Genomic DNA, 16,716 nt, shown 5'->3' with positions numbered 1-16,716 from the left:
TCATTTTCTATTCAAATTTCTTCTTCTTATGTTTAAATCCATCTGTGGAGTAGACCCAGCCCTGCAGATAAGGGGTGTATCAGCAGAATGTACTCTCTAAAAATAGGCAAATACTCCCAAAAAATAAAAATAGGGAGTAACAATACCCCCAACAAAAAATAGGAAACAGACACGTAGGACCTTGTACCCCTGCTTACACCCGCGCAGCTCCAGGGATATGTTTGGACCAGTAATGCACATGGCACCACAGGATGAAACTACTATTATAACTGCCTGATCAGAAGAAGTAAACATGAACCTTTTAATGCACATTAATAACTAGGTGCAAAGAAATAATTATTACAAAACCATTTCTGCTTTCCAGTTAAAACATATTTTTACTCGCTTAGAAAATACTCTCATTGGGATTTCGATTTACATTTTTACTCCCTGCAAAATTATTTTCCTCCCAACTTTAAAAAAATAGGGAGTAAAATACTCCCACTTCCAAATCTTAATCAGGAGTACTGAGTAGAGCCCATCCAGACCTGGCTGAATCTATCCCTCAGTAGTCCCTCTTGCACTCCCAAGATTTCCGTTGTCTAATCATCCCATGTCCAACACATGTTGCCTCTTACTTTATTTCCCACACCCTCCTGACTCCTGATCACTCCCTACCTCAAGAAATTAGAGGAATCCATTGGTGACTATCATCAATATTGCTCCTAGGAACCACCATCCCTCACTGGAGGAAGCCGGAGTGTCTTAGAGTGCCGTCACCCACTGGATTGCATATCTGTATTGATATGCAACTACAGAAGCAGTAGTTAATGTCTCTTTTGTACTCTGTCCAATTACTGTTTCCAGCCCCTTCCAACGTATTAATTACTAGATCATGATGTTTTCTCTATACAGTCATAGGCCTGCCACTTAGTACATATGGAGTGGAGCATTTTCTGAAATGACTGCTAGCCTCATTTCATCTGCATTTGCTAGAAACTTTCATACACCATTCATCTAAGGTGTTCAAGGAATTGTCATTCCTTCTTTGACAAGTAGACTCCAGGATCCTAGCACCAGAATCAATAGCTGGAATGATCTTTGCCAGAATGTTTAACAATCTGATAATTGTCCATGTGCTGTCCTCATATACTATCCCACATGGGGTTCCATGTAATTTCACCAACTGAAAACACTGTATTTTCCTTCCATGGTGTTACTTCGAAAATGGTCTTAGAAAAATGTTTCGGGTGTTGGGTGGCTACCCACCATGCCCCCCTTCCTCTCCACTCCCACCCTGACCCAAAACACCTCGCCATCCCCCCTTGACCCCTTACCCCAAAAATACATATATCATTTCAAAGTATTTAGAAGTAATAGCATCGATGTAAATGACTTTGAAGTGTTTGTTGTCGGTAAAACCACAGGATACCCCACATGGATGCCAACCGGCTGAGCTTGCAATTGGGAACTCATGTAGCTATTTCTCATTGAGGGGTTGTTGTGAATTGTGCTATTTCTCACTGAGGGGTTGTTGTGAATTGTGCTATTTCTCATTGAGGGGTTGTTGTGAATTGTGCTATTTCTCACTGAGGGGTTGTGAATTGTGCTATTTCTCATTGAGGGGTTGTTGTGAATTGTGCTATTCTCCGCAAATACGCTGAAATCAGGACATTTGACAGTAGATCCAGTTTAAATTTGTGTCTTACATGTTCACATGCAGGACATTGACAAATTCAAAAAACACAATCTACTCAAAATCTATTCCTATGTGGCCTTTTCGACATTAATCTATTTCACAACTCCCATTGAAACAAGACGCTTGCACAACAGGAGGCGCCAAATGGATTTTATTGTGTTCCCCCGCTCAGCTCACTGTCCTACTGCCTCTTCGGGGGACTGTACAGGAACCCCAGCCATTACCCATGCCCCATTCTTCTAGCTCCCTTATCCTGTAAATACCATTGTAAACCCTCCCACAAATTCCCCCTCCATATTCACCCATCCTCCTCCGCTCCCTATTCCACTGGTTCACACTCCCCGTCTCCCTAATCAACTCTTCCTCTGCTGGCTCATCCTGGGCCCTTTCGCTCTCTTCATGCACAGTGTAGAGGATGTTTTGCCCAGTGTTACGTGTGAAATGATACAACATCCTTTCATCGCGGGATGTTTTTCTTGCTGGGGTTTTTACCCTGATTTTATTTTTTACGTAAAAAATTAATCGCATTTTTAGGGGTTAGACAAATATATATATGGGGTGTGGGTGTTTGAGAATAGTACACAAATGATAGGGAGTGGAGGTTTGGGAGAACCCCCCAAAAATAAAAAATAAAATAATCAATGAGTTTTTTTCATTAAAAAATCCACTTTAAAAACCCCGGCAAAAAACATCCCTCGATGAAATGACATGGAACAGTGTGAAATATCTTCCCTGAAATACATTGCGCAAACCGGGCAAAATATCATCAATGAAACAAAGCCATAAAGAGGCATATGACTGAACGTGCTTCTTGATTAAATCAAACATATAATGGGTAGGAAAACACCCAAAATAAAAACCATAAACAGTATGACAAAGCCTTAAATAGTGGATTTCAAATTAAGATTCAAAAGGACTCAGCACAGAAGGGCTTATAATGTTGATTGCTCCTAGCCTGTGACTGAAAGTCGGGATTCCAATAATAGCACGGAGGCGAGTATTATGTACTTCACTTTTCTTTTTTTGCTACACAGCAGTAAGTGACAACAAAAAAAACTACCCTTCCCATAATTCCCTCAGTAACATTATCCTTTGCTCGGTACAAAAGTCCCTTTGTCACTCATTCCGTCCTCTTTTCAATTCTGCGACTGCCATCCATCCACCAAAGAACCCCGAGGAAGGAACAGGAGGAGCAGCAACAACGACCACATCCAACCGCTGCCAACCGGAACTTCCACACTGCATGTCAGTAGAAGCTCTGTCCAGACCAGACTCCCTCTAATTGAGGATGAATTGTTGGAAAAACAGGGGAGGATAATTCTCGCCATTACTAGAATCCTGACTTTCCTTCACAGCCTAGGAGCAATCCTAAGGCATGGCATGGAGCCTTAATATTATACCCCTTCAAAGCCCATCCAGGACCGCTCTTGAAGTGTTCACAAGAGGCTTAAAATAAAACTGCACATGCGTGCCGCAATTAGACCAGTTGGCATCCTGGTGGCTGTCCTCCAGATCAGCCCCTGGCCAAAAGGCCACTGAAGCCATAATACCTTGAGCAGAATGGGCCGCAAACAACCAGATGTCTATCTCAGCCTTGTCCATAATCCGCCTAACCCACCTAGCCAAAGCAAGAGAGGGGACAGGAAGACGGGAATTCTGAAAGGACATTACAACAGGTCTGAAGAAGCCCTAACTGGGGCCCTCCTATCCTCATACTCCTGTAGACAAAGAGCCCCACACAGCTGAAGGAAGTCTGAGAAGGAAAGGTAATAGCAGAGGAACCTGAATTGGGCCTCAGATTCCCATGAAAATAAACCCCTTCTGAGCAGAAGAACCGGCTTCAGAGGTTCAAAGGCCCTAAAATCTCCTGATGCACCTGAAGGATACCAGGCACATTAACATACCCAGCTTAGCAGAGAGGACCTGAAGAGACAACTGAGCATTCCCCGGCCAGATCCGAAATAAGGACAATACCATATTACCATCCCATAGACAAGAATACCTAGACCTGGTGGAAGACATGGAGACCATCAAACCCTTCAAAAGTTGACAAACAAGTAGAGAAGTTGAAATTGACGAGTACTTATTGACTGTACAGTGGGATAGAGACGATGCCAGTCTGGTAAGAAAATTCACCACTTGAATGACTTCCACATGTACAGGATCCAAACGCCTTGAACTGCATCAACGTACCCAGACCTTCCAAGGCCTGACATTAGATCTAAGCATATTGGTAGCCCGGTATTACCCAAATTGTTCGTTTACAATTGTTCGAATGAACAATTGACCGAATTTAAAGGGTCACAATTGACCTTTTCACAATTGACCGTATATATATATATATATATATATATGTTTGGTAATATATATTTATATATTTATATAGGGGTTTTGGGGGGTTTGGCGTTAGGTGGGGGGTTGTGGGGGGTTTCCCCCCACATATATGTTACAATTGACCTTCACAATTCGGTCAATTGTGGAAAGGTCAATTGTAATTCGAACAGTTGTAAAACGAACAATTCGTATACAACCGGTAGCCCAGGACCTGATATTGAGGCTGCATCTGATTGCAAAAGTCTCTCAGGAGTCCAGCCCCCCCCTAAAATGAGCCAAGCTGCCAACTTTAAGAAGCCCTCCACAACCCACGCATGAGGGCGCCGTGCCGGATCCATGAAAAGATCTCGAAATATTGCGAGCCGCAGTGGCGGTGCAATGGATATGTGCAAGAGTAACAGGAACCATGGCTAGACCCATTATATATGGTCGACCAACACTAGACACAAACCCTGACACGCAGCCTGAAGAAGAGTGTAGGCAGTAATGCAGAATGAGGAAAAATCATACTGCACGCCCTCTCCCCACTGCTGAAAGAATGCATTGGTCACCACAGTGAAAGGATTCAGGCACAACTTAAATACCTGGGAAGATAAGCCTTCATGCAGGATGCCGACAGATCGAACTGGACCGGATCAGACAGCTCCTGAAACACCCGAAACTGGCGGCACCACCACTCTGCCACAAGATTGAATGCCCCTGGCAGGTACTCGGACTGAGCCTTGATGGGGTCCCGAGACAGACTTCCTAAAATGCTGTTGCTGGCTCTGTCACTGATTGAGGGCAAGTACCCCCCAACCTGTTGATGTACCTCACCACTTCTCTGTTGCTCTTTAGAAGTCGGACCACAGAATGGGAGAATCTGCCAGTGAAGCAACAAACCGCAAAAAAACAAGCAAGCAACTCTAAACAGTGTATGTTCTATAGGGACCATGGTCCTCTAGTCAGTCAAGATTGCTCCACAATGGACTACCCAATCTTTTGTACTTGCATTGGAATCTAATTGAAGATTGGGGGAAGAAGTAAAAATGGCTCATCATTCCAGGCATTCAAGGTGCCTTGGCCATCAGTGCAGCTCTTTTCTTGCTTCAGTGGAAAACAGGGCCCAGCTGGAGTAGCTTAAACCTCTGTGTAAGGCTTGAAATGTTAGCCTCTGTAATGCCATGTAATGAAGAGGCCCTGGAAACACTGCTTGAATTGAAGAACACAGAAGCCCTATAAAACGAGCCAGGTGATGCACCAATACGGCTACCAGAGGAAGCGCCTTCCGTATCCCCTTCTTGAGGATCCAAAAATCACTCTCTGGGAAATCAGAGGGATGCTAACTTGGAATATATTAGGAATTGTATGTACTGCACCGTGTTCAGGTTGGACTTCTGGGATTGATCAGAAAGCCCAGGCCCTTGTAAAAGCGATACCGTCAGATGAGACTGCTTGCTCCATTGAAGCGCTGAAGCACTCATGATAAGAATCTTACCGAGATAGATTATTAGTCAGACCCCCTGTCTCCTGAGAAACTCTGCCACTGGTCTCATGAGCTTGGTAAAGCACCAAGGAGTAGATGCCAACACAAATGGCACAACCGAGAACGGATGACAGTGGCCTTCCCCTACAAACTGAAGAAAGCTCTGGTGGAGAGCGAAAATCGGAACCGTCAGATAAACATCCTTGAGATCCAGTGTCGCGAACCAATCTCTTGGCCTCAATAAGTCTATCAATATGGCAATATTCTCCTTCTTGAAATGATGATAAACTATGAACTGATTCAATTCCCTTAAGATAAACACTGACCCCTTGTCTATCTTGCGCACCACAAACAGAGTGCTCATGAACCGCCCCAGGATCAACGTCACTCTTTCTATCGCCTGTTTGGATAACAACATTTCTTGACTGCCTGATTCAACAGGTTTTCCTGACCACTGCCATAAACTACAACACCCTGGGACGGGGTTGGACTAGCAAAGACACAAACTACAACTTCAAACCATGAACGGTCTGAAGAACCCAAGGGTCCCGAGAAACAAGCAACCAGTTGGCCATAAAAACGTCCAGTACCCTCTCACTAGGGATTTAACTTCCCCTGCTTGGGGCCAAAGCCCACAAACACCTCCTGAGGTCCGTTCCTCTAATGCTGATATGCTCCTGAACGAGAGTGCGACCATCGGGTCCGGCACCCATGCCATGGGCACCGGACCTCGCTGTCCACATGTCACCAGGAATGCTGAGCCTATCTAGCAAGGGCGTGCTCCTCACCCACCCTCAAACGAGAGACACCAAGCACTCCAGGCAGGATGTTGGCTGAGCCGCTTCCCCGCTGGAGCACCTTCTGCCAGGAAACCAAACCCACACAGACGAACAAACCAAATAAACGGCAGAATACCAATAACCCAAGCCTTGCACTACGTGTGAAACTAAACAGCAGTACTAGGGTCAATAACAAAGCACCATGATAAAATAAGTTAAGCTCCAGCCCGTCCACAGGGATTCTTATCTGCTGCTTGCAGGAGCGGGGTAAGAAAAGAGGATGGACTGAGTGGTAAAGGGATTTGTGTACCAAGCAAAGAAATGGAGGGGATTAAGGGTATTTTTTTTATTTTTTTTTATTTACTTGTATTTAATCATAAAACAGATTTTTACAAGAGCGCTTTCTAAACTGAGAGAAGTCCTTTCTGATTTTGTCTTATGAGTGATTCGTGCCTTGCATTTTACTTCGTTGTTTGTGCATTTAGATCCTAACTTCCGGAGTATCTTTTATTCTTTCCAAAGCCAGGTTTAAAAGTTTAGCAGTCGCCGTATGCCATTGAGTCTTTTCACCTGTAATCAGGCGCTTCCACCAAATACCTTCATTCCCTGCAAATGATGTGGCCGTCAAGGTGGAAAAGTAGGTGATCCTGGCCTGGTTAAGGGTATTTCTTTGTTAGACCTTACTGCTGTGGATCAAATAAAGAAACGTGAAGTGCATAATAGGAATCCTCTGTGCCATGCCTTAGAATTAGAAAGAAATGACATCAGTATAAAGATTTTGGTTTATAATTTGACCTCACCTATGTTTATGACAATTGACCAGTTGCCAATGCACTCAGTGTGCCGCGCATCCATTTCCTCATGTCGGATCAATGCAGGAATGGGTTAGCCAGGCTTCCTGTCGGCAGAGGTTCTCAAAGGGCTCACAATTTGGCTGAATCAAGTTAGTCCAATGACTAGGATTGTAATTTATAGTTTGCCTCCGATTATTGGAAGTCTGGGTCCACAGATACCTTGCAAAGCTTCGCCATCAGAACAGTTCTTGGAAGACTGCGGGGGCCCACCTGAGTTTCCTTGTGGCTCCTCTTAGGTTAGGCATCTCCTTCTGTGCTTCAGGCCTCCTCCCCAGGTTCAGCATGGATTGGCGGAAGACCCACAGGTTATATAAGAAATTGTCCGCTGAGTGGGAAACTAAGCTTTCAATCACAGGACTGCATGTATTACATTTTTTTTAAATTTTATTGAATGTATTATTTCCAAGAACTATTTCACATCATTAAAACAGTTAAACTTTCAAATTCATCAATCAGCAAAATACATCTCAATTAAACATTCATATAATTAATAATTACTAAAATTCTTCAGTTTGCATATTTCAATTTCATATTATCATTATAATTTCTCTAAAATTTCCCACGCCACCTGCCAAATATTTTATCAAGCGATCATTAAACTGGTGTTGTCCGAATTGTTAGAGTGCTTCCAAAAGGTGTGTTCACTTATGACCATAGGGTTATATACAAATCTTCCCAATAACTGCTCATAGTCTCCTAGTAGTTTTCCACACCCTGTAAGTATATGTTGTGCATTTTCTTGTACCAAGGGTTCTTTGCATATTCTACAGATTTGCGTCTCGCGTGGAAATCCCTGCCTGGTCCCAATGTGGTAAGGATAGGGAGATGGTCAAGCCTCAACAACAGATACAATCTCCGGACACACACTGCAGGGCATTTCTTTGGGTAAAATTGAGGTTTAAAATATTCATTTTGCAACAGCCTATGACCAGGATATCTTCGCAATGACTTCATTTGGGTGTAGTTGTTAATCCAATCGCATTCTTTCTGTTTATTTTCGAAATTCCTCTATCAGTGCAAAACAATCCTGAGTCCAATGAGGAGACCATCCGATTCTTTCAAATATCTCTGTAGATAAGATGGCACATTGCATACAGGCTCTTGCCTCTACCCGGTTTCGTCATAACCTTACCCATTGCTTTAGAAAATGCACTCTTAGAACCCTTCCGTGCTTTTATGTACAACCTTCCCCTATTCTTTAGTACAACAAATGCAAGTGACATTAGACCGAACTCCAGGCGTATTAGTACCATAGGAATGGACCCTGCCAGACTCAACGCAGATCTCCAAAAATGCCCTACTATACTTTTTAACCATCTTAGGTTACTCATGTTCAGTGCTTCCAAACCATGTAGTACAGCAGGAACAAAGCTTTGTTTGTACAGCATATGAATTCCTACATAGCTGTATCCCACCGTTCTTGTAGTAAACCTCTTAATTAGCACGGTCTGGGCAATGGCTCTCTTTCTCCGTTGGACCTTGAGTTCCTTGTACTTATTGTCTCTGTATTCTGTACCTAGGTAACTGTATGCCGTTACCCTTTCACTTCCTCTACATTATCAGTGGGGCTGTACTACAGCCTTTGCCATAGCACGCATCAACTTTGTTTTTTCAACATTCACAACCAAATCGTTGGCAGCAGCAAAGTTTTGGAGTTCAATGGCTGCCCTACGCAGACCCACAAACGTGTGATCAAATATCACAATATCGTCTTCCTAGGACAGCCAGCGAACATGTTCTCCCCTCAACTTAGGTGGATTACAGTTGACACCCTCTAGCTGAATCAGGAGGTCAACCATGTAAATGTTGAACAGCAGGGTAGCCAGCAGGCACCCCTGCTTCATGCCCTTATTAGTGGGCACCTCCTCTGTGCAAGTTCCCCCACTGTCCAACCTCACATGGGCAGACATATTTTCATGCATCTGAATATTTACCTCCAATAGCCATGGGGCTATGCCCAGTATCTGTAGTTTCTGCCACAACTTTGAACGGTCTACGTGTTGAAGGCAGATCTTACGTCCACACAAAGAACGTACAAGGGCAATGCCCCTTTACACACTGCTGTCCCCAGCAAAAAGTCCAGTATAAATATGTTATGGGAGGTAGATAGCCCACTCCTAAATGAGGTTTGGAACGTACCTAGGAGATGTTTGTCCTCTACCCGTTTTTGGAACGCCCTCAACAGCAGTGATGCAAAGAGTTTCCCCCTATTCAATATTTTATTTGACAACAAACCAGCTGGGTCAATGCCGCATTGCACCTCTGCAGGCTTCTTTATGAGCCTTCTTCCTGGTGTGGATTCAGGGATGAAGGAGGCATCATTCGCAGGCAGGACGCACCTGTATCCAGCGACTCTAGGTCTTGCTCTCCAGAGCAGGCAGAAGCCATGACCATAGTCAATGATCAGACCAGCGGGCCTTTCAATTACTGTGAGGAGAAACAACTTGGCTCCCACCAGCCAGTCTATGCTCGCTTGCAGTGGCATTCTTCAGGGATCATCTTGAAAGGGGCCCCTAGGGGACCCTGACGTCTATGGAAACAAGGCGAGTCACCACACATGATAGATACGCCAGACATGAGGTTGTATTCCAAAAGCTAGGGTTTATTGCAAAGCAAAAGTCTCAGTTGGCCAACCCGCAATGTGTATCTCTAGACCTCAAGGGACGCAAGAGAGTGAATTACGTACATCAGTTACATATATACAAAATGCATATCAAACAATCAGCTATGACATGTTTAACACCCCCCTTTTATTTGGTTTCTTTGAACTTGGTGTGATGATGGACATGTCCGACAACTATGACAACTTCAAACATCTATTCTAGTAACAATTTACAATTTGTGAGTGCGAAGGCATCTTTCAGTTGTTGAATAGAACACAGCGCTTCTGTTCTTGGAAGCGAGCTACATACGGGGGGGGAAGAGTTGCATTCCGGACCTTGCTATCTATTAAGTGCTATTCGTGTCCTGGGAGCCGACACGCTCTACCGGGCTCAGCAAAGGGGGGCCGTAAGAAAAGCATAATTCAAGCCTTTAGCGGTATTATTCTAACATATTCTACCATATAACGAGACTGGCTGGCAGCTGCGAAATGATTAAATGCCCTGCAGCTCTGTTTCAAGGCTATATTCGGGAGGGAGCCAGGCATTCTTCCTGGCACTGCCTACGTTTGTGTTTCAACGAACTCTTGTTATCTTCTCGGCCCTGCGACCTTGTCCTTTTTACGTACAGACAACAATGTTTTACAGTCGAGCAGTGTAAGCGGAAAATATACTGCGAAGCAATAGGAACAGAAAGCAATGAGCAATGGTTAGAAAACAAAATGGCGTTTCTTGTTACATCAAAATGGCCGTTCACTACGTTTACGCCATGGTGGTTGGCGGACTTACCGCCCCATTCCGAGGTTGGCGGGGCGTTAAGTCCCCAATCCCCATTTACCCTTCCCCATTCCCATTTTTGCCCCATAGGGCATAATGGGAGTGGGGAAGGCGTTAATTACGCCACCGTAAATTACGGTGGCGTAATTAACTCCATGGTCCCTTAGCGCCATGGATTTTAACACCTGCTAAAAGCAGGTGTTAAATCCGCCATGGCGCTAAGGGACCTCGTACTCAGGCGGTAAGGGTCGGCGCTGTTTACGCCGGCGTAAACCCCTTACCGCCTGAGTCGTAATGAGGCCCACAGACACTTAATGCACTGCATGCACGCAAGAGACAAGACCATGTACCGTGCAGTCACCCACGTAGCTTAGTTTTAACAAGCTTTAGCAATGCCAACAGTTTGTGCTTTTGTGTAGGCATATGAAATGCCTAATACTTGTACACAAGCCAAAACAGTTGTTCTTGCCAATGCTTGTTTTGAACAGGACTTCAGTGAAGGACAAAGATAGTGCTTATAAATAGAGTGAATGATGGCAGACCTGGTTAAGACATTTGTATTACACTAGTAGTGCATTGACAAGGCGAATTAAGTCTTTAACTCTCATAAAACTGCTTTAGAAAAACACTGGCAGGCACATTGAGTGCTTAGTTTGAAGGTAAGGCTTCATTAAAGGGAGCATAAAGAGTTCCCATGAGGAGATATTTTGGGCGGGGAGGGGCAGGAACTGGGTGGGAATGGCCTTATTGATTAGCATAGCCATGGGCAGTCAATGGGTGGGCAAATAACCAAACATCTTCAAACCTTGTGTTCCTCCTCAAATGCCATTTCTCCCTATCTGTACTCTAATGCAATAGTTTCGGTGTATAGGTGTCAAATCGCCCAAACTAAAAATGTGCTTCAGACGCCATGTCACTTTTCAGATATCACGCTTGTGTGTGCTGACCAGAAATTCCCAAACAACTTTTTTGGTGCTTCAGAGGCAAAAAAAGTGTGTTAAACATAAATCTACATTTTTAAATCTCACAGAGACCACAGTTCTGTTGAATTTCAGGGAGATTTCACTGTGCTCGTCCATGAATCTTGTCTCGCTTCTTCCACCATCCATCCCCAGTACCAAGCACCTAGCTGCTCTTCCTGGACTCACTGGCTCCCAGCCCCACGCAGGTCCTGGGCTCCCGTACTTCCCCCACTCCTTGTCATTTACTTACCATTGTGCTCTCTGCCCATTGTTCTATGTAAGGTCTTCTTCCAGCCATGTGTTCCACATCTCAAGCACCCAGAACTAGGATTGCTACTGTCATGCTTTCTCCTATGCACAATGTGTATATCTTATGATATACCAACAAAATACTAACACAAAAAAATCAAAATATTTGCGTTGGGATTAAAACATTAAAAACACTATTGAAAAAATTAACTGTAAGTCATACGGGCCCTGGAGGATTCCATGTGTTTTATATTTGTGATGACATCAGCAATGTATTGAGAAAGTATAGATTCAGCAGAATTTTGCTTTTTCAAAAAAAAAAATCTTGAAAATGTAGTTACCACCTCTGCTTTTGAGGGTTTTCACTAAACATCACATTGAGAGAGCTATTTTTTCTATTTGATTTGATCAATAGTTGATCTTTCAAATTGTATCACAAAAAATAAAATTCATAAATTACAAATTTCAAAGTTCAAAATTCATTTTACACATTAATAAAATGCAGATTAAGTATTAAAATCAAACCAACAAAGAACATTCCATACACATTATCCAAATATAACTAAAGTGTCATTTCATCAAATTTTTTGTAAAACAGGAACACATTAATATATATTGCACGTATGAATTATTAAAACTGCAGAACATTTCCTACTTCTTAGTTTCTAAACTTTTCAAGAGGTCCAGTATTTCAAGCATTCTTATTATTTCAGTTGTAAGGAATACTTCTTGCCCTGCAATCATTCTATACCAAATATCATCAGGGTCAACATATACATTTAGATTAAATAAACGTCCCAGATATTTAGTACGGACCTCCGTCAATTTTATCAAGTTTCCTAGTTCCATGAGCGAGAAAGCCATTCAATTTTAACAAGTTTCCTAGTTCGATTTCCTAGTTCCATGAGTGAGAAAGCCTTTCAATTTGATCAAGTTTCCTAGTTCCATGAGTGAGAAAGCCATTCAATTTCATCAAGTTTCCTAGTTCCATGAGCGAGAAAGCCATTCAATTTTATCTAGTTTCCTAGTTCGATTTCCTAGTTCCATGAGTGAGAAAGCCATTCAATTTGATCAAGTTTCCTAGGTCCATTTCCTAGTTCCATGAGCGAGAAAGCCATTCAATTTTATCAAGTTTCCTAGTTCGATTTCCTAGTTCCATGAGTGAGAAAGCCATTCAATTTCATCAAGTTTCCTAGTTCCATGAGTGAGAAAGACATTCAAACCTGTTTTTTCTTGGATTTCTGGGAATTGTAGTTTTGGCTCTTCCATTTTAAAGTTAGGGATGCCTATCCCTTAAAACTCAGGCAAATATCGCAACTGGATTACTATCTCCGGCATGAAATTGGTAAACTTGAGAGCTCTGTAGTCGCTGAAGGTGTTTCAGTGGCATCCCCAGCAGTTTTAGAGAGTGACACATTCCCCTTTTCGATGCAGGGATACAAGAACGTGAAACTGCATCTGCTGTCTCTGAGACCTCAAATTAAGCGCAATTTTATCAAGTTTCCTAGTTCCATGAGCGAGAAAGCCATTCAATTTTATCAAGTTTCCTAATTCGATTTCCTAGTTCCATGAGTGAGAAAGCCATTCAATTTGATCAAGTTTCCTAGTTCCATGAGTGAGAAAGCCATTCAATTTCATCAAGTTTCCTAGTTCCATGAGCGAGAAAGCCATTCAATTTTATCAAGTTTCCTAGTTCGATTTCCTAGTTCCATGAGTGAGAAAGCCATTCAATTTGATCAAGTTTCCTAGTTCCATTTCCTAGTTCCATGAGCGAGAAAGCCATTCAATTTTATCAAGTTTCCTAGTTCGATTTCCTAGTTCCATGAGTGAGAAAGCCATTCAATTTCATCAAGTTTCCTAGTTCCATGAGTGAGAAAGTCATTCAATTTCATCAAGTTTCCTAGTTCCATGAGCGAGAAAGCCATTCAATTTTATCAAGTTTCCTAGTTCAATTTCCTAGTTCCATGAGTGAGAAAGCCATTCAATTTGATCAAGTTTCCTAGTTCCATTTCCTAGTTCCATGAGCGAGAAAGCCATTCAATTTTATCAAGTTTCCTAGTTCGATTTCCTGGTTCCATCAGTGAGAAAGCCATTCAATTTCATCAAGTTTCCTAGTTCCATGAGTGAGAAAGCCATTGAATTTGATCAAGTTTCCTAGTTCCATGAGTGAAAAAGCCATTCAATGTTATCAAGTTTCCTAGTTCCATGAGTGAGAAAGACATTCAAACCTGTTTTTTCTTGGATTTCTGGGAATTGTAGTTTTGGCTCTTCCATTTTAAAGTTAGGGATGCCTATCCCTTAAAACTCAGGCAAATATCGCAACTGGATTACTATCTCTAGCATGAAATTGGTAAACTTGAGAGCTCTGTAGTCGCTAAAGGTGTTTCAGTGGCATCCCCAGCAGTTTTAGAGAGTGACACATTCCGATTTTCGATGCCGGGATACAAGAATGTGAAACTGCATCTGCTGTCTCTGAGGCCTCAAATTAAGCGCATTGAAATCGGCCAATCTGAAGTTAGTGGCGGCGCTATTGTGAACTCATCCAGTAATTAGTTTCCTCCTGAATGTAATTGTCAGAACTGATGATTGTTGTTCATTTTATTTGCGTGTTCCCTTTTTTTAAGATCCAAACAACAAAAGAATTGCTCGAAATGTCTTGAAGTATGAGAAGATTCTGGTGGGGACCCCCGATGAGGCAGAAAAGGAGGCGGTGGTGGTGCAGAGGCCGAATGTGACCAATCTGAGAACCAGAGATGCCTACGAAGGGCTGTGCCAGAGCCTGGGAGTCCAGGTACTGCTGAGAGCAACTCCGTGGAAGATTCTCCCTATGGCCCTAGGTCAGTGGTCCCCAAACTGGGGGGCCGGAAGGAGATCCGGGCGCGGGGGATGGAGGGTGAACGTGACCAACGATGCTGGCATGGAACACATTTGGTGGGGGACCTAGCCAAGTAATGTGGGGACACTGTACTACAGGGCGGCGTGAGCAACATGTATACACATGATTGTCTACTGCTAGAGCAACTGACTTCAGTTGAGGGGCTCTGCAATTCTTTACATGTACATTCTATAATTCTACATGAACATGTTGCGAACATTATATTCAGATTTGGTCAGCATTACATGTTTAAGTAGAATGTTACTTGTATGCATATTTGGCAGACCCAAGCCTGGCCATACAGGTGCAGAAAACAGATGTTGTAAATGTTACGTTATGTGACATCTGCACAGTGCTCAACTGCCACCACCCGATGGGCCCCAGGCCACCCGGGAGACGCAAGTCTGAACATACTGGTAAAAGAGTGCACTGCACTACAGGAGAAGGCCAGCACATAACACAATACGTGCACACCAGCATGCAATGCAGGTGACTGACCTTCACAGACATAGCCAGCAATGTAGCGCCATTAGTAGCAGCCCCATGCTTTGGGTTCGTGGCACTGCGTGAACCACCGCACCGGCACTTTACATGCAATATTTTCCATCCACTTTACCTGCACATTCGGTAAACATGACATGTTAAACAGTTCATTTCATCACATGATTACTTGGCAGACTGAAACCTGGACATACAGTGGTAAAAATATTATATGCTAAAGTTAGAAGAAAAGACAGATTGTGCCGATGATGCATAATAAGGACCTCGTCACGAGTTGGGCGGTATCCCCAGCGGGATACCGCCCAAATTTATTTGCGTTACCGGCCACCTGTCCGACGGTATTATCGACGGATCACATATTGGGCAGTAAACGTTATTCCCCTGGTAATTTTTGTTTGCACCAAAAGTCGGCATTTATACAGCGTGTTTACCCCCACTTCTGAGCTGGGGTAAAAACCCCATACTCACGATTGGGCGGACCATTAAATGCAGCAGTAACCCCGTTACTGGCACATTTAAGGGCTACTGCCCAACTTGTCATGAGGCCAGGAGCAGAGGCGGTAATTGCGCCGAAAATTACCAAATAACGTTAACTGCCAAACCCGTGATCTGGCAGTAATACCGCCGGATGGGTGGGCGGTAACGCAAGTAAAGTTGGCCGGTATCTCAGTCGGGATACCACCCAACTTGTCATGAGGCCCAAAGTAGGATTACAAAACGGGTCCCCACTTATGTCGGGCCTACATGTGGCAAAAGGAGCCCCTGGTGCCCCGCTAGCCTGCCAATCACGCAGGACCTCCATCGTCACGCCTCCACTGCTCTACTCACGGCGATGGCTCCATCATGGACACACTTGCAGAACCTCTGGTGAGAGGCCTGGCAAAAGGGAATGGCAGGTATAGCTGGGGGGACAGGCCCCCCATCTGGTAGCAGCCTCATGTACGGGGCAAGAGTAGCTGGCAAGGATGCCTAGAGGGAACCAGAACTCGTGGGAGATCCAGAGGTTTACCAAGAGAAGGGGATACAGCGAGGTAGGAGAGGGCACAGGTCTGTACTGAGGAGAGGGGAGATGTGATAGGCTTATATAAAGGGTAGTGTGAGAATTGCTTTAAAAATGTGGTGACATTTTCATTGCATTCAATTGGTAACTGTATTGGTTTCTGGTGTGCGTTCCATTGCCTGTATCCTGAAGGTGACCTCATTTGCTTTCTGATTGCAGCCAACACACTTCCGATTCTCTGGCCTGCGGTGTTCCCTGGAGACCAACAACAGCCCTTTCCTGATGCTTCAGCCAGTAAAGAAAGAGATTGTAAGCTTACAGCCTTATGTTGTTCTGTACCATGACTTCATCAGCAATCAGGAGGCGGCGACCATTAAAAACATTGCAGCTCCCTGGGTGAGTTATTCATTCATTCTCTTATTCCAAAAACAAAGTCATTTCAGGCGTCTCCAATCCTTATATGGTTCCAAATGGTGGCGTCATGACAATCGTGCGGTTAGTCTGCTCTAAAAATATACGTTAGCTATGAAGAAATCCTGTGCTGGCCAGAAGAAGCACAAACGAGAGGAATGGCTTCTAGGCTCTATGCCTGTGCTTGTCCCACATCTCGAGTAACGGATGTTTTAGCCATGAAGGTGAAAC

The 16,716-nt window shown here is 43.7% G+C and overlaps 1 protein-coding gene across 2 annotated transcripts in view; it reads left to right on the top strand.

Annotated features, from left to right (window-relative positions):
* P4HA3 (prolyl 4-hydroxylase subunit alpha 3) overlaps positions 1-16,716 on the top strand; it is a 356,959-nt gene that overhangs the window by 235,540 nt on the left and 104,703 nt on the right. For both annotated transcript variants that reach the window (XM_069640141.1, XM_069640140.1), the window contains exons 6-7: positions 14,323-14,489; positions 16,294-16,470. In XM_069640141.1, coding sequence (XP_069496242.1) covers positions 14,323-14,489; positions 16,294-16,470 — 344 coding nt within the window. The remainder of the gene's footprint in view (positions 1-14,322; positions 14,490-16,293; positions 16,471-16,716) is intronic.

The sequence above is a fragment of the Ambystoma mexicanum genome, chromosome 7q (assembly GCF_040938575.1).
Source record: "Ambystoma mexicanum isolate Mex_15411 chromosome 7q, UKY_AmexF1_1, whole genome shotgun sequence".
Taxonomy (NCBI): Eukaryota; Metazoa; Chordata; class Amphibia; order Caudata; family Ambystomatidae; genus Ambystoma; species Ambystoma mexicanum.
Note: the sequence above shows the minus strand (reverse complement) of the source record. Positions and strands in the feature narration are given on the sequence as shown.